Source organism: Dipteris shenzhenensis, chromosome 11 (assembly GCF_047967505.1).
Source record: "Dipteris shenzhenensis isolate YYH24624 ecotype China chromosome 11, Dip_SZ_1.0, whole genome shotgun sequence".
Taxonomy (NCBI): Eukaryota; Viridiplantae; Streptophyta; class Polypodiopsida; order Gleicheniales; family Dipteridaceae; genus Dipteris; species Dipteris shenzhenensis.
In genome coordinates, this window is record NC_141606.1 from 45865460 (window position 1) to 45887926 (window position 22467).

General features: G+C 47.6%; 1 protein-coding gene across 1 annotated transcript in view; it reads right to left on the reverse strand.

Moving 5' to 3' along the window:
• LOC147897080 (uncharacterized) overlaps positions 1 to 22467 on the reverse strand; it is a 116171-nt gene that overhangs the window by 40559 nt on the left and 53145 nt on the right. The window contains exons 4-5 of the mRNA XM_087382039.1: positions 18266 to 18349; positions 17915 to 17997 (exon numbers count right to left, since the gene is read on the reverse strand). Coding sequence (XP_087238165.1) covers positions 17915 to 17997; positions 18266 to 18349 — 167 coding nt within the window. The remainder of the gene's footprint in view (positions 1 to 17914; positions 17998 to 18265; positions 18350 to 22467) is intronic.

Sequence of the window (22467 nt, forward strand, 5' to 3'; positions counted from 1 at the left end):
TTTACATGAGAGCTGCAAAATCCAAATGTACAGAGCTCGCAAAAAGAAATGCCGAACTAAAAGATCCAGGAGCTACTGCTTGCTGGATGAAGGTCAGGGAGGGGGAGGGGGTGGGTGTGGTGGGTGTGCTGATGTTCCGAGGCTGATCTTTGCCTCTTCCTCGACTGTGTCCATGAGGTTGCGGATGTCCTCGTATTTGGATTTATATCTGTGGTAGCTAGACCTGTAATGATCACATCGAGATTTGAGAGCAGCATTTTCAGCTTGCAGCCCATGGAAGTCCTCTTGCAACTTGGAATGTGAAACTTGGAGACGGTCCTCCTCGAGAATCTGCTTCATCTGACTCCACACCACCTCCACCTATTGATCCACAGTATGCTTGTCCTCTGCTAGTGAGGTGTATTTGTCCTATAGGGCTGCAAGCTCCCTCTGGATCAGCCTGTTGGGCTGAATGATTGTCCTCCAAAACTTTCTTGCTGGCTGTCCACTCTGCCTCCTTCACTGCAAGACACTGCTGAAACTCGTCTTGTTGAGTTTTCCACGCAGCCTCCCTTGCCTATAGAGTTGCTCCCCACTCCGCTTCTTTCACCTGTAATGTTGTATCCAATTCTTTATGCATGCTGGCTACCTGCTTCTCATGTTCCAAGCGGAGGTGTTGCTTCTGTGACAGAAGCTTGCAAACCTGACCCGTAGTATTAAAGAGGGAGGCACCCATCTGAATGAAGCTATCATCTATAATGCGCTGAGCCATACGAAGGGATCTTTTAGCCCATGCATACCTGTCCCGATAGGTCATTCGGTCAGCCATGTCAATGAGTTTGCCATATTCCTCGAAGGCTGCTTTCATCCCTTCTTGCTCTAGGTCCTCGAGAGCTGCCACTGGAGCCAGTGTGTCAATGTCTAGGTAACAACTTGGAGCTTGGGATGGCTTTCTTGTTGGAAGCCATTGTCTCTTGCAAGGGAAGTGTGAAAATTTGGTCCAAGTCCTCCTCCTCCATGCAAACACGAGACCGCTTCCGCTTTAATGCATACAGCAGCCGTTTGTGTTCCTGGCTCTGTTCCTCTATCTGGGCCTCATGGGTGAATAGATCTCCTGAGGAGGATGCGAAGTAGGTATCCAACATATCATTTTGAGAAAGTGGAGGACAATTAGCTTGAAAAGGTATCTTACCCCCAGCAAAAATAACCTCGCCAGGTCGAGTTTTCAGTAGGTCTTGTTCAGCAGCCTCCATACTCGGTTCAGGGGTCAGTTGTCGAGACACCCGGGGTGGTGTCTTCGCGTCACCAGTGGCTCCCAAAGTAAGATTCAAGTTCAATAACCTGTGTCACTCTGATGCCTCTCCACCACGAGATCCCAAGGCAGAGGTCCCTGCTGCCATAACTTCTGTCAATGGATCCCCCTGAGTTGTGGGGCCAATGTCCGTATCTTTGGACCCTACTGACCCTTATGAGATGATCGGAGGGGGAATGGTCATGACTGCGGGGGAGGTAAGTGGTAATGTCATGCCATGGTGGGTGAGACCTGAGGAGGGCACGGGAGAGACCGCGGAAGAACATCATCAGGGAAATCAAAATCTGCCTCGAAGGGAATGGATGTATTGGCAACTCCTGCATGAGCAACGGATGACAAAGCTCGAGAGGCTGGCTCAAGAGGGGATGGCTCAGAAACCTGTGTTGCAGATGTGGGAGTGGGTATGGAGACTGGAGAGGAAGAGGGGACAGAGACTGATGCAGCAGAGGCCAAGGATACTGTGGCCGCACTAAGAGCCAATGGAGCTGATCTCAAGTGGGGAACCATAGGGGCGGAAGGTGGACGGTGAGGAGAAGATGAAGTATGTGAAGGTGGAGGAAAAAGTGCAGGCATTGCAGCCCGCCACTGGTGCAAGAGGTAGGTGAGGTGAGATCCACAAGTACATGTGTGTGTGCCTCTGTGTGTGCGATTTCGAAAAGTGGCCCGAAATGTTGAATAGAAGAGGGATGCAAAATCATACTGAGTGATGGTGAAGAGAGCATTGAGAGTAGAACGGATACCTTTCGTGATGTAGTAATGCCCGGGTGCTGAATAGAAGCGAGTGAAGAAGTAGCGAGTGATCACTGCTTCTCTGCTTCCACCTTCCAAAACCTTTTTGCAATCATATCCCTTCCTGTTGGGTTTGCACTGTGATAGGAATGAAAGGAGATGTGGTGAATCGTCAGAATGAGGCTGAATAGGGAGAGCAGGGAGCCCCATGTACTGTGAGACCAAATTGGATGTGAGAAGTTGCCTGGAGCCCATGAACTCAAAAGTGTCTGTGACAGAGTCATAATATCTGATGAATTCTGTACACAGTTCCACATCCACAAGAGGGAAGATGACCTTGTCGAACTCAGTTAGACAAAGGGTCTGGATCTGTGAAGATGTCAACACTGAGGATAGTTTGAGGTTTGGATCCAGAAGAGGTTTAAACATAACCCGAATGTGGGAGAGAGGAGGGGTGGTTATCGAAGGGCTCTGTATCTCTGTTGGCCCACCCGACCCTTCCGAATGTGGTCTCCGTGCAGAGGGGGTGTAATCTGAGCCCCCATGGTCGGAAGAAGAGGCACTAGAGCTCTGAGAGTGGGAAAGAACCTCCCGCTACTGTCTTGATTGCGGTGGCTCTCCATCCGAGATGATAGTGATGTCCGAACCAAGATGGGGATGCATCACAGATGAAGTCGGCCCTACTAATGAAGTCGGCCCTACTGATGAAGTTGGCCTTGCTGATGAAGTTAGCTCTGTTGAAGTTAGCTCTGCTGATGAAGTCGGCCTGGCTGATGTAGTCGGCCCTGCTGTAGAGTCTGTAGGCATGGGTGAGGTCTTCTCGTGCATGAAGAAGGAACAAGATGTGAAGTAGAAGCTGATGGTAGAAGCTGATGACAAAGCAGGAAGGTGAGCTGATGACGAAGCAAGGAAGGAAATCAGGAAAGGAAGGAGAGCTGATGACGAAGCAGGTGTTGGAGATAAGTGCACACTAAGTGTACTATTTCCTAGTCTACATTTGTCTAAGTCTAAGTCTAGTCTTTATGTCTTGAGTGTGTGCCATGTGGCACTTCTACAATTATCCCATAAGCACTCTTGCTTTATGTCTTGTACTTTGGCCCATATATTCAATGGGTCACATCATTCTAATCTATCAGTCTAGCTTGTGTCTTGTCTACACTCTTCTCAAGGTATTTCTAGTCTTTCAGTCTTGTTATTTCATTTCCAGTTTCTAGTTCTAGTTCTTGCTTCCATATTCCAACATGGTATCAGAGCTAGGTTGATCCCTCTTCTTCCTCTTCTCTCCCCTCAGTCTGCCTTTTCTCAGATCTCTCTCCCGCTGCAGATCTGCGCTCCCTCTTCACATTTTCCCCTCTTTCTGCCCCGCCATTGCGCTCCAAATCTACGCGACAGATCTGTGTGTTTCTGCTCCAGATCTGCGCATCATTTCTGCCAGATCTGAGCTCCAGATCTGTGCAAACCTGCTGTCACTTCTGCACCCGCTCCTGCTGTCGCTCCTGACAGATCAGCGCCGTCCGTACAGGCGTCCGTACTCCGCTGACCGTACGCCGTCTGTACTTCGACGTTGTCCGTACGTACCTGCACCCGTTGTACCAGTGCTGTACCTGCACCCGTTGTACCAGTTCAGGTGGCCTCTACTGCTGCAGATCTGCCTGCCATTTCTGTCCTGATTTCGTGAGCTGAAGGAGCTGCCCACGACTTTCTGAAGCTGCTGCCCGTACCTTTTCTGTTCGAAATAAAGGAGGAGCTGAAGCTTTTTTATCTCTGCCCAACCTGCATTCAGTTCTGCATTCAGTTCTTGCTAAGGTACTGTACATTGTCTCTTTCAGTTTGCTGAGCAGTCTTTTTTAATCCTCATATCTGCAAACTGCTGGCTCCTCCTGCTTCGATGGGCTGTCATATGCTATGGCCCTGACAAAGTGGTGAGAGAACTGGCTTCTGGGATCTCTTCTTCTCATTTATTTCTACAATATTGTAAGGGAATAGACACTGCCCTTGCATCCTAGCAAGAGGTAAGACCTTCCCACATGGCATCCTCCTCTCATTCTCTCATATCTATCGACAAATTCAATGGGTCCAACTTTCATACTTGGCAGATCAAAATCAAGTGCCATCTTATGAAAGAAGGCCTTTGGGACATTGTTCACCGTGATGCTCCCGAAGGTCCATCTGAGCAAGTTGTTGCTGCCAAGAACGACAAAGCCTATGCTATCATATTGCTCGGCCTTGGAGATGATTACATTCATCACATCTCCGACATACAGTCTGCTCCTCAAGCATGGATCACTCTGGATACTCTTTTTGGAGCCCGATCTAAAAACTCTAAAATTGCACTTATGATCTCATTCTTTGATCTACATATGCAGGAAGGAGCTACTATAGCCTCTCATGTTAATTATCTTCGCAGTCTTATGGTTCAGCTTGCGTCAGTTAAGTCTCCCATCTCCGAAGATATTGCTATTGCTGTGCTTCTCAAAAGCTTACCTGACTCCTATGATACTCTTGTCACTACCTTCAAGTATCATAATAATCCTTCTCTTGAGGGTATCATCAATGCTCTCCAAGAGGAAGAAAGAACTCAACAACGAAAGGTAACTGACACTGCATTTTTAGCAAAGAAAGGAAGTTCTAAGGTAAGAAAGCCTTGCACCCATTGTGGCAAAACTAATCATATGGAGAAGGACTGTTTCAAGGCTCATCCATGCACCATTTGTGGCCGTGATAATCACCGGGAGAGGGACTGCTACTCCAAAACCTCTACATCCACCCCTGCATCTACCTCAGCCCATGTTGCTACAACATCTCCATCAGCTGATCCTGCTGTTCCTTCCTCACATGATGAGAAGTGGGCTTTCTGATTACTTCTATGTTTTGTCTACCACCTTGACCACCGATGATGTAGGTCAAGGGGTTCTAGTGTCTTGGTCTTTCTATTTGTCTATCAATCTGACTGTGTTTTAGATCCATCTTGTCCTTACCCTTGTGGACCCATATGAGGATATCACTTGAGGAGGGGTGTCTCAGGATCATTTGTCTGTCATGTTTTCTATCTTGTCTATCAGTCTATCAGTCTGTCTTCTAGTCTTGTCTTTCTGTCTTACTCCTAGTGTCCACTTAAGGAGGGTGTTGGAGATAAGTGCACACTAAGTGTACTATTTCCTAGTCTACATTTGTCTAAGTCTAAGTCTAGTCTTTATGTCTTGAGTGTGTGCCATGTGGCACTTCTACAATTATCCCATAAGCACTCTTGCTTTATGTCTTGTACTTTGGCCCATATATTCAATGGGTCACATCATTCTAATCTATCAGTCTAGCTTGTGTCTTGTCTACACTCTTCTCAAGGTATTTCTAGTCTTTCAGTCTTGTTATTTCATTTCCAGTTTCTAGTTCTAGTTCTTGCTTCCATATTCCAACAGCAGGAAGGTGAGCTGATGACGAAGCAAGGAAGGAAATCAGGAAAGGAAGGAGAGCTAATGACAAAGCAGGAAGGTGAGCTGATGACGAGGCAAGAAGGGAAGCAGGAAAAGAAGGGGAGCTGGTTTCGAATCAGGAGGTGAGCTGAAGCAGGAAGGTGAGTTGATGATGAGGCAAGAAGGAGGAAAGGAAGGGGAGCTGATGACGAGGCAAGAAGGGAAGGAAAGGAACGGGAGCTGATGACGAGGCAAGAAGGGAAGGCAGGAAGGGAAGGGGAGCTGATTTCGAATCAGGAGGTGAGCTGAAGCAGGAAGGTGAGCTGATGACGAGGAAGGTGAGCTGATGACGAGGCAAGGAGGAAAGGAAGGGGAGCTGATGACGAGGCAAGAAGGGAAGGAAAGGAAGGGGAGCTGATAACGAGGCAAGAAGGGAAGGCAAGAAAGGAAGGGGAGCTGATTTCGAATCAAGAGGTGAGCTGAAGCAGGAAGGTGAGCTGATGACAAGGAAGGTGAGCTGATGACGAGGAAGGGGAGCTGCTGTCGAGGTGTTGGCAAGGCCTGCTGAGAGATAACGAGAGAGTGGGGCGGGTGATAACAAGAGGGGGAGTGATGGCGATGAGAAGGGGAGCTGATGGAGAAGCACGGAGTACTGTGGAGACGAGGAAGAGACCTATATGGCGAAGTAAGAGATAGAGAGAAAATTTGAGCAGAGGAAGCAGGAGTACTAGGGAGACGAGGAAGAGACCTATATGGCAAAGTAAGAGATAGAGAGAAAATTTGAGCAGAGAAGGGCAGATCAGAAGAAGGAGCTGAGTTCGAGAGGGCAGCGAGGTGGCAATTTGCAGCAGACTGTCCAAGAGGGAGAAGCGTTCCAAGGACCTTCCCAGGCCGCCTATGAGGAAGAGGCGATTTGCTGCAGGCTGCCAGAGAAAGTGAGGCGCAACTGGAAGAAGGGCTGCTGGGAGAGATGCGATCAAAGAGAGGGTGCTGTTGGGAGTGATGCGATCCAAGAAGAGGGTGCGAGATGGGCTGCAAGGAGAGGTGCGCTGCACCTGGTTGGTGCAATCCAAGGAGAGGCTCTTGCTAGGGAGCTGCCAAGAGATTTCATTGATGGAGGGAGCTGCTGCAGGCATTGATGGAGGGGGGGGGCTGCTATCGTTGATGGAGGGGCTGCTGCAGGAGAATTCGCTGATGGAGGGGGGGCTGCTGAGGAGAAGTTATGCAAGAGGGACGATTTGCTTGCTGCGTATGGTTGCGTTGGAGGGGGACAGCCAAAAAGACACAACCAAAGAGCCAAATTTAGGAAGGTAAGCCAAAAATAGCATGAGTGGGCTGTAAGATGCGATGGATGAGCTGATCCCAAGGATCTACGCTAAGTTTAGCCAAGTGCTAAATATAGCACTGGTGGGAATTGGGAGGTGAGATGAAGGACCTACGCTGAATTTGGCACTGAATTTGGCGGCTAAATATAGCCCTGGTCGGAGGTGGGAGGTGAGAGAAAAAGCGGTGTGGGCAAGAGGCAATATTTGAATGAAAAAGGTGGGAGGCAATATTTGAATGAAAAAGGTGGTAAATTTTGAATTTGAATTATATACCTCTTGTATAGGCCAGTGGATGAGTGTGACATAGGGGTGAATGAGGGTGAAGGAGGGATGAACCAAGGCTGAACCAAGGATGAACAAGGGGTGACATTGGTGTGCACATGGGTGATTGAGGGGTGAACAAGGAGCGACAAGGAGTGACCTAGGGTGAACATAGGAGGAACAAGGGGTGACATAGGGAGGAACATGGGTGACAGAGAGTGAACTTGGGGAGGTGACATAGGAATGAACAAGGGTGAACTAGGAGTGAACAGGGGTGACCTGGAGGTGAACATGGGTGACCTAGAGGTGAACATGGGTGACAGAGAGGTGAACATGGGGAGATGAAATAGGAGTGAACAGGGGTGACCTGGAGGTGAACATGGGTGACCTAGAGGTGAACATGGGGAGGTGACATAGGAGTGAACAGGGGTGACCTAGGAGTGAACAGGGGTGACTTGGAGGTGAACATGGGTGACCTAGAGGTGAACATGGGGAGGTGACATAGGAGTGAACAGGGGTGACCTAGGAGTGAACAGGGGTGACTTGGAGGTGAACATGGGTGACCTAGAGGTGAACATGGGGAGGTGACATAGGAGTGAACAGAGGTGACCTAGGAGTGAACAGGGGTGACCTAGGGGTGAACATGGGTGACAGAGAGGTGAACATGGGGAGGAGACATAGAAGTGAACAGGGGTAACCTAGGAGTGAACAGGGGTGACCTAGGAGTGAATAGGGCTGACTTGGAGGTGAACATGGGTCACCTGGAGATGAACATGGGGAGGTGACATAGGAGTGAACAGGGGTGACCCAGGAGTGAACAGGGGTGACCTAGGAGTGAACAGCGGTGACTTGGAGGTGAACATGGGTGACCTAGAGGTAAACATGGGAAGGTGACATAGGAGTGAACAGGGGTGACCTAGGAGTGAACAGGGGTGACTTGGAGGTGAACATGGGTGACCTAGAGGTGAACATGGGGAGGTGACATAGGAGTGAATAGGGGTGACTTGGAGGTGAACATGGGTGACCTAAAGGTGAACATGGGGAGGTGACATAGGAGTGAATAGGGGTGACCTAGGAGTGAACAGGGGTGACCTAGGAGTGAACATGGGTGACAGAGAGGTGAACACGGGGAGGTCACATAGGAGTGAACAGGGGTGACCTAGAGATGAACAAGGGTGACATAGGAGTGAACAGGGGTGACCTAGAGGTGAACAAGGGTGACACAGAGGTGAACATGGGAAGGTGACCTAGGAGTGAAGGGGTGTGACCTAGGAGTGAACAGGGGTGACTTGGAGGTGAACATGGGTGACCTAGAGGTGAACATGGGGAGGTGACATAGAAGTGAACAGGGGTGACTTAAGAGTGAATAGGGGTGACTTGGAGGGGAACATGGGTGACCTAGAGGTGAACATGGGGAGGTGACATAGGAGTGAATAGGGGTGACCTAGGAGTGAACATGGGTGACCTAGAGGTGAACATGGGTGCCAGAGAGGTGAACATAGGGAGGTGACATAGGAATGAACATGGGTGGCCTAGAGGTGAACAGGGGTGGGGTGACCTAGGAGTGAACAGGGTGACCTGGAGGTGAACATGGGTGAACAGAGTTTCAACCTGAGTGACAGGGGTGAAGAGGGATTAAGGAGAAGTATGTGCCAAAGAAGGCAAGGGCTGTTTCCGTCTTGCCAGAGAGGGAGAAACTCAGTTTTTATTGATCTCCCACCAAAGAGCGCAATTGGGCAAAGAGTAGAAGCTTGACAGGGTTAGGGAAGGGAATACATTGTTGTTTTTTTTTTTGAATAAATAAAAATTCAACTAATAGGAATGGAAATCCTTATCCAAAGAGAGAGAGTCAATGTGGATGATACTTCTTTACCCGTGAGCCATTTATAGGTGCTGGTAACTTCTTGCCCTCCAAGGTGGCCAAATAAACCCCTCCACTGGGAATAATCCTTGTGATAAAGAAGGGCCCTGTCCAGCCACTGACAAATTTGGGTTTATGCTTCAGGAACTTACTGGAATATAACAAGACCAAGCTGCCAACTTGGAATTCCCTCTTCTTGAGATTTCTATCATGCCATGCTTTCTGCCTTCTTTGCCATACTTCTCGAGCAAGGATCGTTTCACGACGATGTTCATCCAAGGCTTCAAGATTACATAATCTCTCAAGTGTGCATGCCTCCAAGTTATCATCCATCTCTGCCATGACCCTAGTGGTCTTCATGTGGAACTCATGGGGCATAACCGCTCCAAGCCGTAAACTAGCTGGAATGGTGAATATCCAGTGCTAGCCTTGTATGTGCTGTTCTGTAAGCAAAAAGAGCAGCTGGTAGTAGAATATCCCAATCTGCCAAGGAATGAAGGCATAACCGAGCCACAATATGAGATATGGTCCGATTGGAGCTCTCGGCCAAACCATTGGCTCGAGGGTACTATGAACTAGAGGTCTTGTGAACAATTTGCAGTTGGGTGATGAGGTCAGTAATGACATCATTGAGAAAGTGGGTACCTCTGTCACTCATCAATTCCACAAGACATACAAATCTAGAAATGATTTGATCATACAAGAATGAGGCCACAACTTGAGCAGTGCAGGTCTTCGCGGCCTTAGCCTCCACCCATTTAGTGCCATAATCAGTAGCAATCAGAGCATACGTGTTCCCTCTTCGAGTTGCAAGAGAGATGGGTCCAACAAAATCCAATCCCCATCTATAGAAGGGTGGTACAGGGCTGGATGGCTGAAGGGGAAGGTACTCCCGTCGGGTAGGCTTCGGCCCCCCTCTTTGACATGAGTCGCAGCGGCGCACATAAGCATTGCAGTCTTGGAATAGCTTTGGCCACCACAACCCAGAGCGCATTATCTTTCTAGCAGTGGCCTCTGGTGCCATATGACCTCCCCCCATTCCTGAGTGAGCCTCCTGAAGGATGGCTTGTGTTTCATGAGGGAGCACGCACCTCCTTAAAATGTGGTCCTTCCCCAACTTGTAAAACTGACCCGCGATCAGTTTGAAAGGAGCAGCCTAAACAATCTGCCTCCGCTTTTGTGCTGGAGTTAACCCTTTGGGGAACTCACTTGTAGACAACAAGTGTACAATGTTTGCATACCATGGGGGAGAGCAGTCCACAGCAAACAGGCAGTCATCCTTTGGTACTGTGGCACCGACACGGAAGAGGCCCGCATCTGGAAGGTCATCATCAACTCCTATGGCTGCTTCACCTGAAGAGATCCTTGACAAGTGGTCTGCTGGTTGATGCAATCGGCCTGCTCTCACTAGGATGTCAAAGTCAAACTCTTGAAATAGAAGAATCCACCTGCTCACTCTCCCCCTAAGCGTTGGTTTGTTCAGTAAGTATTTGAGAGCTTGATGATCAGTAATGATGATAAGCTTACTGCCCAAGAGATAGTGCCGATACTTTGTCATGGCATAGACCATGCCCAAGCCCTCGTGTTCAGTGGTGCTATAGTTTCTTTCTGCTCCGTTGAGTTGTCTGCTTGCGAAGTACACAAGTAGGTCGAGTTTGTGCTCTTCATCTGGTTGGGCCAATATCGCCCCAATCGCTAGCCCACTTGCATCAACATGCACATGAAAAATGACATCCCATTGAGGTTGCCGCAAGATGGGTGCCTTTACTAGACGATCCTTGAGGTTGTCAAATGCCAATTGTTGAGGTGCCGACCAGTTGAAGGACTGCTCCTGCCGAAGGAGTTTCGTCAACGCCACTGCTATGTCGGCATAGGACCTGATGAATCTTCTATAATAACCCACATGTCCCAAAAAAGACTTGACTTCTTTGGGTGTGCGAGGAATAGGCAAGGTCAATATCACTTCCACCTTTGCTGGGTCCGTGGTCATTCCTTCAGCTGAGACGATGTGGCCAAGGAGAACCCCTCGCAAGGCGAGGAAGAAACATTTGTCCGGATTCAAGTACAACCTAGCTTCTCTGCACTTACGAAAAACCCACCTCAACTTACTCATGTGATCAATCTGAATAGCAGGTTCGAGGTGAGAAGCATTCTTACCATTGAACACAAAGAAGTCATCCAAGAATACCTCAAGAAACTTTCCGATGTTCTCTTGGAAGATTTTGGTGACAAGACGTTGAAACGTGGCCGGTGCATTGCATAGACCAAAAGGCATCATCCGGTAAGCATAAGTTCCCCATTGGGTGACAAAGGTGGTCTTTAACTGATCTTGCTCTCGCACCCGAACCTGGTTATACCCATTGTATCTATCCATGAAGGAGTAGAGAGCATGACCAGCTACGGTTTCTAGCACCCTGTCAGTGAAGGGGAGAGGAAACCTATACCAATGTGTGGCGGTATTCAAACTCCTATAGTCGACACAAACTCGGAGTTTGCCAGTCTCTCTTTTGCGCACCACTACAATGCCACTAAGCCATTCAGAGTAGTCAACAGGGTAGATCAACCCTGCTTGCTCCATCTTTTGAATATCAGCATGGACAGCCTTGCCATAGTTAGGATTCATGCGATATGGTCCCCTGATCACCGGGTCTGCTTCCAGATATAGATCGATGCGATGTTCCATGAACTCAGTGGGTACTCCCTTTAAATCCTTATATGACCAGGCCTCGTGGTTGGTCCTCTGTCCCAATGTTAAGATACCTCCAATCCCTGGCATGGTCAACCTGAGGTATGCTTCCTAATGTGGAGTTGTTCAGTTCTTCTGCTCCCACAACTGGGTGCGGAGGAGAATCATCCAGAGAAAAATCCCTCACTACTTCCATCCAAGAGCTCGGATAGGACGGTTGGGTGTCTTCTCGAAATGGTTGAGATGTAGAGGCAGCACTTGGGCCCATTCTCTTTTTTCCTTTTTGTGCTTGCTTGAGCATTCCTCTGTATGGTAGTCCAACCACCTCATATGTAGTTTCGGGAACCTCCTGTGTCGTTAAGGGGTCAGCTTCTGACATGTATAAGTCGAGTAGAACAAGGTCCACGACATCTTCTTCTCCCTGTATGCTGTGGGCTTGCCTTGAAGGTCTAAAGTTCCAGACTCCAGTGTGAATGCGGACGGCTCCTTCAAGTTGTCCAGCCTCTTGACCCCTCCTAGGTTGGTCAGGTTGCACAATGGATTCAATAACCCTTCCAAGAGTCATTTCCAACACCGCTTGCGTTTGAGTGACATTAGTAAGTAGGTGGTCATCCTCTTCTTCTGCAGATCCATGAGTGTCTTCTCCAATACCATCATTGTGCTCAGCCAGCCCATAATCTATGTGGTCATCCTCTTCTTCCACAGATTCATGAGTGTCCTCTTCAGTACCATCATTATGCTCCGCCAGCTCATCATCTTCTTGCATAGCATCCTCTTCCTCCTCTGTTGTGACCCCATGGTCTTTTTCTTGGTGTGAGCCATCCATGTCGTGTGCCTCCATTGCTTCCATTGCTGCTTCATGGTCTTGTCTTTGAGTCACCCTGTTGGCCTCCCCACCACTTGGTCTGGTACTTGTGGTTATCATTCGCTGATACATGTGGGGATTATTAAGAAGACCAAAAGGCATCCGTTCATACATGAGATCAGCCAAACCAGGTGGTGGAGAGGCTTCTTGGCTCACCTCTTGTGCATTTTGTGAAGTACCAAGATGGGCTTCAGGATTCTCTTCTGGACACAACTCCACCATGTTGATGGCTAAGGATCCCAGGGCCCCCATCCAATCCAAGATGACAGCTTCTTCCTCATCTGGTCCAGCAAGCTCTCCCCATCATCTCGTGCTGCTGCTGTTACATAGGTTTCACCTTGGAAGGGTGAGTCCTCCACATAGGCCAGCTCTTCTTTCTGTAGGGGCCAATCCCCAAGTACCCATCGCTCCTCTTCCACCCCTTCTTCTTCTTCAAAATCCTCTTCCCCAAGTTCCACAGGTCAGTGACGAGCCCTTCCAGTAACCATGTCTATTTCTAAGGATGTGGATCCCAAAGGCAGTCGAACTTCATCACTTGACCAATCTTGAATGGCCTTTGCTGAGCGTAACCATGGTCTACCGAGAAGTAGAGGATAAGTCTGCTCACCCTCCATCATATTAAGTACAATAAAATTGGACAAGAATGTAGCTCCCCCAATCTTCATGTGAACAGCTTTGACAGCCCCCATAGGCTTCACCTTTCATTGATCCGCCATGCATACTTGAAAATGTACGTCAGTTGTCAATTTCAAACCCAGTTGTTGAAGAGTACCTCTCGGCATGATGTTCACTGTTGCCCCACCATCCAAGAAAACATCTTTCAGCTCCACCCCATTGATCTCCACTATGAGCTTGGGACTTTGTTCACATGTGAGGGCAGCATAGGCTGAGCAATTGTCTAGTGTTACTCCATCTTGAACTGTTACCGTCTCTGGTGTGGGCCCACCATGAACAGATCCCCTTTGGCACCCTCCTGGCATGCAATTCAAGAATGCAATAGTCTGATGCTTGATATGTGGAGACAATTGACAGAGTTGTCGTAAGGTGATATTGGGCCTAAAATCCACCAAGTCATCCATCAAAGAATAAGGCTGGACAGTAGCAGTAGCCTTTTGTGCCTTCATCCGCTGAGCTTCTAGCCGAGGGTCGAAGCTCACACGAGGGAGAGGAGATGCCTTTGGATTCTCAATCAATATTTCCTGCGGTGACTCTCCCATCACCCATTTCCCCTTTTCTTGGGCACTACTAGGCTTCACCCCTTTTTCCTTCTCTTGCTTCACATTGTGCTTCCTGAGTGGAAAGTGGATGGGCCTGCCCGTGACTCCTCACGTTTTTGCCCTAAAGTTGTCACTTCCATTGCAAACCTCACTATTCTGGACTTGTGGGAAGGGAACTGAGGTGTGACGCCTTCATCTTCAGAACTAGATTGAAGATCTTTGGTGACACTCCTGACCACCTCCTGGTACCTTGAAGGCATAGATTGCTCACTTGGAGCTGAGGTAGTTTTAGAGCTATTGATAGGTCTTGATGGCTGTGGGGCCCTTCGGGTCCTTTCTAATCCAATTACAGGAGAGGACAAGGGTGATGCATTCCTGTACCCAATGTCCACCTTGGAGGAAGGAGGTGGGGATGCTCCTCTAGTGACTGAGCTGGTATTAGTTGGTGATGAGGCCTCCGATATTGATGTTGAGTCATCCTTACTACTGTCACCCTTCATTTGTGACCTAGTCACAGCTCCCAACACTGCACCAATCAAATGGGGTTTGTCACCCTCCCCCGCCACTACTACGTCAACCATGTTGACTTGCGATGTTGATTCCCTTCTGCCATTGGGACAATCTCTGGTGTAGTGATCATTTGTGTTTCACTGTGTACAAGAGGGTCCCCCGAATGGTTGTGTACAATAATCTTGGTAATGGCCGTACTCGCTACATCTATAGCACATGATGGGCTTGCGAAAGTTGGTACCTTTGTCTCCACGTCCACCTCGGAACCCACCCCGTCAACCGCGGATATAAGGGGGTCCATATCCACCCCCTGACATAGGTGGTTGATACTATGCATAGTAGGGCGGAGGATAGAAGTATGGAGCCCCAAATTCACTAGGAGTAGGAGCTTGGAGCAAAGGAGGATTAGGAAGTAGTGGAGGTGGAATGATAGGATGGGTGGGTGGTTCAGGTGTCTTCACAGGGGCTGAAGCTAGGGGTATTGGCCCTGAAGTGGTCGGTGCAGCTTTGTTGATTATAGCCACCAGTGGTTCTCCAATTGGATACTCCGGTAGAAGCTTCCTCAACTCCTTAAGATACCTACACTCGGAGGCATCATGTCCATGAATTTCACAAAATGTGCAAAAGGAGGTCGGGGTGGGTACCTTACGCTTCGATGGACATTCCCAATAGCCATGGCCAGAACCCTTGCAGTCGGTGCACCAGAGACCACTTCTTATCTGAGCTTCAAAGGGTGACGATCCATCCACTTTTGTTCTGTCTTTCAGACCTTCTTTGATTTCTTCTAATTCCTTCTTGAGTTGCTGCCATGCCTCTGAGCCCTTTTCTCTCGGAAGTTGGGTGATCTGGGCGGGTGTTGAGGCGAAACTTAACTAGGACAGTTCCATCTTCACCGCTTCTCTCAGAAATTCTTGTAGTGAGGCATGCTCAGGGAGTTTGTCAACTAGCCTTATAGCAATGGTGGAGGGTAAAGCCTTCAAAAACCACCCCTTCATGACGGCGTCATTGGGTGGCACCGACATCTTTGCCGCCAAGACCCTCATCCTTGTATACATCTTAGAGATGCTTTCTCCAGGCTTCATGGTGTCAGTGGATAACTCTTGGTCAATCATGTGTTCGAATTTTTCCAACTTGAAAGTGCGTAAGAATTCCTCCCTTAGGTCTGTCCACATTTGGAAGTGGTCCGGAGGAAATTGATTGTACCATACATCCGCGGCATCCTCCAATGACGAGGGAAAGATGTGAAGGAACGCATGCTCATTCTCCACACCTTTAGCTCTACATGCTGTGAGGAACTTCCTCACATGAGCTTCCGCATCCTCGTGGAGGTGGCCTTTGAACTTTTGAATCTTCACGTGGACCTTGTTGAGTAGCTCAAGAAGTCTAGCTCTGTTTGGAGGACTGAGAACGGCCATCCCCACCCGAGAGGTTGGAGAAGATGCAAGAGTTGGAGGGAGTCCCGATGGGGCTGTAATGAGTGTTGGTGCTCCCAAGGAGGAGACCACCCCGACAACTCCTCCTATGGAGGACCACAATGGGGAAGTCACTACTGATGTAGTCATAGAGGAAGTGTAATTAGATGGTAGCGCGTAAGTGGGGGGTCTCGGTGTTGCAAAGGGAAAGGGTGAGAACATGGAAGATGTGGGGGTGAAAGAGGATGGGAGAGCATTTGGGAAAGAGAGGGACGGAGTTGAAGTCATGGATGAGTAGGTAGAAGGGAAGGAAGGAGGTGGTGGAAAAGGCAACACCGGTGTGGATGGAAAGGGAGATGAAACCATCATGGCAGGTAAAGGCATGGCCGGAGCAAAAGTACCCCCCAATGGGATAGATGTAGAAGAAGGATTAGCTAGGAGCCCGGAGCTATGCATAACAGATGAGGTAGCACCTTGTCCACAAGAGGTCGAGGCGGGAGCAGATGGAGTCACCACTCCGGTAGAAGAGGTGGTTGATGAAGACATCGTTGCAGGAGGAGGAGAGGGGCTGCCTTGACCTTGACGAGTCCCTGAGGAGCCCTCGTCCTTAGTACCCTCTTCTTTCACCTGTTCTCCGCTTTGCACTTCTTCTTCTCCGGAGTCCGGATCTGACCACCAGGGTTCCTATTGATCCAAGTCAATGAGAGTGTCGATGAAGTTACTTGCTCTGGCTACTGCTCCAATGGGCTCACTTTGTGCTCGAGTTGAGGACTTTGCAAACTTACGTTGCACGTAATGCTTCTTGTACCTAGTTTGGTCTGCCGGAAGTCTTTTCTCCACTCTCCTCAAGTACCTCCTAGTTCTCTCACTAGCTCCTTCAAATGTTTCAAAACTACTCAGCATAAGACCTCTCTCTAGGACCCTAGATCACCACTTCACTGGTGCTACTCAACACCAGCAATGTCCCACCATGATCGCCATAAACTGTCTGAGGGAGGGGAGGGGGTCCTAACACTTCCGGAAGTATTACCGGAGGCCTAGGGCCACTGGTGTGAGAAGCGAGTAAGACATGCCATAAGTGTCACTGATAGTCGATGGTGTCAACTATGTGCAAGCGATAGATGGTGTCAACTATGTGCAAGCGGTACAAGTGCTGAAGTGATGTGAGCAAGAAGAAGACCAAAGCGGAACAACATCATAAAAGCCAACCCTCGACATGAACGGCAAAGAACTTCAACCACATGACACAGGTCCGTTGTACCAGGTGAAGGGAGAGGAGGGGAGGAGAACACAACGGAAAGAGATTTTAGAGTAGCGAGTAGAGATGGGGAGTAGCATAATTCATTAGAAAGCAAGATGACTGATACACCCGGAGAAGATACACACGAGGCGAGCTCTTGACTCTAGCCTCGACTCTAGCCTCTCACTCCTCCACTCACGCCTCCCGCCCCTGCCAGAATGTCCAGGTCAAGTCACGTCCAAGTCAAGTCATGTCCAGGTCAAGTCATGTCCAGGTCATGTCAAGTCATGTCCAGGTCAAGTCATGTCCAAGTCATGTCAAGTCATGTCATGTCCAAGTCATACCCAAGTCATGTCCAGGTCAAGTCATGTCCAAGTCATGTCAAGTCATGTCCAAGTCAAGTCATGTCCAAGTCATGTCCATGTCAAGTCATGTCCAAGTCTATTCCAGAGTGACCAAGAAGAGTGACCAAGATGTGAACATATGTGAAGACGATGCGACTAGGTATGACCAAGGTCTAACAACTTGGCATGTTGCTGAGGTGACCATGATGTGACCCAGGTGTGACTCTTGGTGGGAGTCCCGGAGACTTTGAGTACAACTGGCAGGGATATGATCTTAAATTTTTTATGGGTTCGTTACTGGGCACTATGGACCTTATGGAAGGACCGCAATGATAGGGTCTTTGGTGATCCTTCTCTTGCTAAATATCAGTTTTTTCGTGCATCATTATGACAATCATTGTATGACTGTCTACATGAGCGGGACTTAGATTATCCTGCTTTCTTGTAATAGAATTAGTTGTTTAAATATTTGTAGCAGTTTGTTCCTTTCTTTGAGACTTCTTTTTGTAATATAACGACAACTAGATTTCACCCCCAAAAAAAAGTGTGTGTGTGTGAGAGACAAACAGATGGACAAACAAAAGAGGAGGGGGGAGGATTGGAAGTGGTTAAATGAACATCATTATTATCTCAACCAGATTTCATTGCATCAAACAGCAATTCTCTTTACAAATCAGTTGCAATGCCAATATGCATCTACTGAAACAATTCTTTCTTCTCCACCGTTTATCATAAATGGTCTATGGGTTAGCTCGTAGTTTACCAACTGCCTGAGTATGAACGTCCTTGACAATTGAAATGAGTGCAGAAGTGTTCTCTGGTGAGAAGTGATGGTCCTGAGTGAAACTTATCCTCCGTCAAGGTTCAACTGTTCTTAAATTTGCAATCAAAAAGAGTGGACGAGCATCTTCTGAATTCTCACAATACTAGCTTTGAGGCACTTTGTACAAACTCACACTACATTTTATGTAGTGACCTCTTAGCAAATAGACCCCAAAAAATGCCTCCCAAGTACTTAATCACATGTTTATGTGTTACACTAGAACTTGTGATAAACCCTTGAAGAGTAAGAAAAGATTATCTAAATCTACCAAACACGTAGATTTTTGGATACAGGAATGCACTCAAATACATGTCGAGCAAAACTTCAGATTGGGACTCGCTGTTATGTTCAAGCTTCAGGTAGATCTGCAGATGCCTGAGAATAAGATCCATCAGCAATCACAAGTCTCTGTCATTTATTGGAGGTAGAGATCAAAATTCTGAAACACTGAAAATATTTGTCTGACTATACAACAACAAGGAACAATGCAATATGGTGGCCTTTGTGCACGTACAATCTACAACAAGATTTATCATAAGTTCACACCCCCCTGTATTGCACACTTCTTGAAACAATTTCATCAGTGCCATTCTATACACGTAATTTTATTCCTCAATGTACAAACATTCATGGAGATATCCACCAGCTGCTACATCGCCTCTAATACAATGTGATGATCTTTATAAAAAGAGGAAAAGAACATGTACAAAACCAGTGTATTCAATCCTTTTCAAGGTGACCACACTAAAGATTTTCCTTTCATTGTACACAAATAAGCATATATTATTGCAGCCTAACAAAACAACAAAAAAATACTTGACACGAATGCCTCGATAATTTGATGCAATGCGGACACAAACTCTCGCTTACTACAGACCCTAATGATTTCTTAGTGAATGTCGGGAAAGACACATGGATAATCTCTCTCTCTCTCTCTCCCCACTCGGCCTGCTCCTCTCGCTCCTCCTCCACCCATGCCTAACACCTAGCTCCCTATCTCTTCCCATCCTCCTACTCCTCCCACCTTGTTGTAGTACCCAGAAGCACAGCAACGCATCAATAAAAGGTGGCGCCCAAGGTCAAGTCGTGGCGGCGGCGGCATCAGCACAGCAGCAGCCTGTTTCTTTGCTTAGGTCGCGCGGGGAGGGAGCCAGTCTTTTTCGCAATTCGTCAGCTCGAGAGGTGCAAGAACAACCTATCCTCAACCCCTAGGCTGAGCCAAGCCCTGGGCTCAGTCTAGGGTATTAGAGATAGCAAAAGTGCCCCCAGCTATACACACGCCACGATGGAGCTCCCAAAGGTGAAGACCTTTGTCACAACCCCTGTCAGCAAACCCTCCTACTCCGACATTGCAGCAACACCTAGCCCATACACATTGCATTACAAGCGAAGGAGATTGGCTCAGCCCTGCAAGAACAGATATACTTTCTATAGTGGGAGGTAAGGGAGCTCAGACTTATGGTTGCAGCTCTTGGGAAGAAAGTAAAGGAGATGGAGAACAATGGCAAGCAAGAAATCATACAGGAAGTACTACAGATACAAAGGGAAGCATCACCTGCACCACAGTTGGTAAACAAAGTCCAAGACATGGTTACCAATTGGGTCAAGTCGATCAAAGAGGAAATCTCCTCAACAATGGACAATAAAATCAACAAAATTGAAGTATATGGAGAGGTACAAGAGCAAGAAAAAAGGGCTACTAATGCTCGATGTCTATGCATTGGAGGACTACCTAAAGATTGGTATGAATGGAGTCTGGCAGAATATCATAGCAGCAACCCCTCAGATTGAGTGGGATTTAAAGGACATAACCATTGTGGCTCCTATTGGGATACAAGCTAAAGTGGTGCTCAATGACAGGAAGGCAAGAGCCAAGATTCTTATGCAAACAAGCTGAGAGGTACCAAGGTATGGATATCACAGGAGCTCATACCAACTCAGCTCAAGATGAAGATGAAGTACACGGAACTAAACAAAGTGAAGGACGCTCACAAAGAAGGAAAATGGGCTGCCTACAGAGATGGAAAAGCACTTATCAAAGACTTTAAATCCAAACCCAAGGACTCTCAGTCTTAAACTGATGTAATACAGGCCAATTATCTTGCTTAGTACAATGTATCTACTCTATAATAACTTTGGGAGTGATATATGCACTTCCAAGAAACTCTCAGTCTATAACTGATGTTCGGTGTTTACCCTTTTGATGTGTGCACTGTCTCATAGTTCCGCAAGGGCTCCTAAAGACGTTAATACTTTTTTCTTTCTGTTCTCTCTCAAGGAAACACCAAAAGCTGGAAAATGGGCAGTACCGAGACGGAATAGCATTAATTTGAGATTTCAAGTCTAAATCTAAAGACCCTCAATCTTAAACTGATGTAATGAAGGCCATTTTGATATAGGACTACAACTTAGATGTGTGCTAAAATAAGCTCGAGCTGAGTTGCCATGTGCACTCCTCAACCCTCTCTAGTTTATCCATATGATATAAGGGTTTTGCTTTGTACTTGGTACTTTGTCCCATAAGCCCCGTGAGGCTTTCTGCAGACGTTAATCTCTCTCTCTCTCTCTCTCTCTCTCTCTCTCTCTCTCACACACACACACACACATCATGTCACACATCTCATCGCTCGCTGTCCATCTCGTCAATCCATCCCGCCGCTCGTCGTACATCCCATCGCCCGTTATATCATGTTGCCCGTCGTTTGTACCTCTATACAATCCATACAGCCCGGACCTCCGTATAGTTTGTACCTCCGTACCACCAGTCATCCGTAGATCCCGTCGACCGTGCCTCCGTACATACTATACATAGTAAAACAGCAGTAGAGCAGTCTGTGCCTTGCCTCGTCTGTACAGCGCAACGGAGCGGGGTTCGAGTCCACCCCAAGCTGAGCTACGCCCATGGCTCAGCTTTGGTGGTTAGCTTCAGCAAAAGGCTTGTTAAAATCTTCACAGGCCACCATGGATTTCACAAAGATAAATACTTTTCACTACACCGATTAGAAAGCTCTCTTACTCCGATGTTGCAGCCTCGGCATCGACACCCAGCCCCTATGTATTGCATTACAAGTGGAGGATTGGATCTGATCCATGGGAGACAATATACTTTTTTTTTTTTTGCAAAAAAGAGACTTCTATTAAGTATTAAAGAAAACCGTTAGAGCAAGCTGCATTCGGAAATACGGGATACACCATGCAATGCATGAAAAGCTCAAGAGCCAAAAAGAAAGGATTGGGGCTGATAGTTCCATCTCAATCCGGTAGCAACCTCCGAGAAAAAGGGAGAACCCCTCCAAACTCGAAGAAATACAGTCCTCCTAGAAGAGGCTGCCCGTGAAGGGCCCTACATGCTAGCCCATATGGCTATCAAAGTGTGAACCGTGTCACTCCAAATACCCGTGAACACCTGTGATGGGTGTATCTGGGTGTCATCCAAGGCCTCTGTGCATCTGGCTCTCCAAATATGCTAAGAGGAAATGCTAGCCAAAATCTCCCAAGAGGTGTCCACTGAAACATGTGAAGCTCGGAAAGGAATATGTGGTACATCTTGAAGAGAGCAAAGCTCTATCACCTGCCAGCAGATCGAGAGTACCCAAGAAGGCTCACTCTCATAAAACACCTGGGGCCTAGTAAGGGATAACCATGCGACCGAGCCCCAAGTCATGAAGAAAGGGGAAGTATGAAAAATGCTGAGTATCCAAGCAACTCCTTTCCAAACAATTCTCGCTTGATTGCAGTCCCAAAGGCAATGTCGCACTGACTCCTCTGCAGAATGACAGCAAGGGTAAGTGGGATGAGCCACACTAGTTGGTTGCGAGGGTTGGCGCACCACCTATACTGTTGGAATATGAAGCCAAAGTGAGTCTAAAATGAGTGTTCTAGGTGGTCTAGGTGTGGTTTTATAGTCTAGTGAGTCCTAGACATGCCACGTGTCATATTGGGAGTTATCCCATATACACTATGGCTTTCTAGAGTCTAGTGTCACATAGAGTCTAGTGTCACACTATATAGTGTTGTACTTGTCTTGAGTCTTTTGATATCAGTCAACATCAAGCTATCTACATGTGAGTATTTTGGTTATCATTGCCTAGCACTTGTTCTTTCATTTTCCTTTCCATTTTTCTTTTCATTATGCTTTCCACATTTCCATTCCATTTCTAGCTAGCTACTAGATCTCTTCATATGATATCAGAGCCATGTTCCTAGTCCTGCTCTCTCTTTCCCTTTCCCTTCCAAGAGGTTGAGGTGAGGGAGGCCAATGAAGCTACTCTAACTCCTCCTCCTTGGATGGCTGCCCTCTTCTCTCCTTCCTTATGCTCTCTTCTCCACGCCATGATCTGCCACCTCTCTTCTCCTTCCTTCAGCTACATCTTTATGTGACCTGCGGACGATGTGACGCTTCTATTCAAAGCGAGAAGCAGAATTACAGCTTTATGTCTTCAGCAAAGTTGTAGAGGACCTTGAGTACTACAAATTTTGTTTTTACATCATTG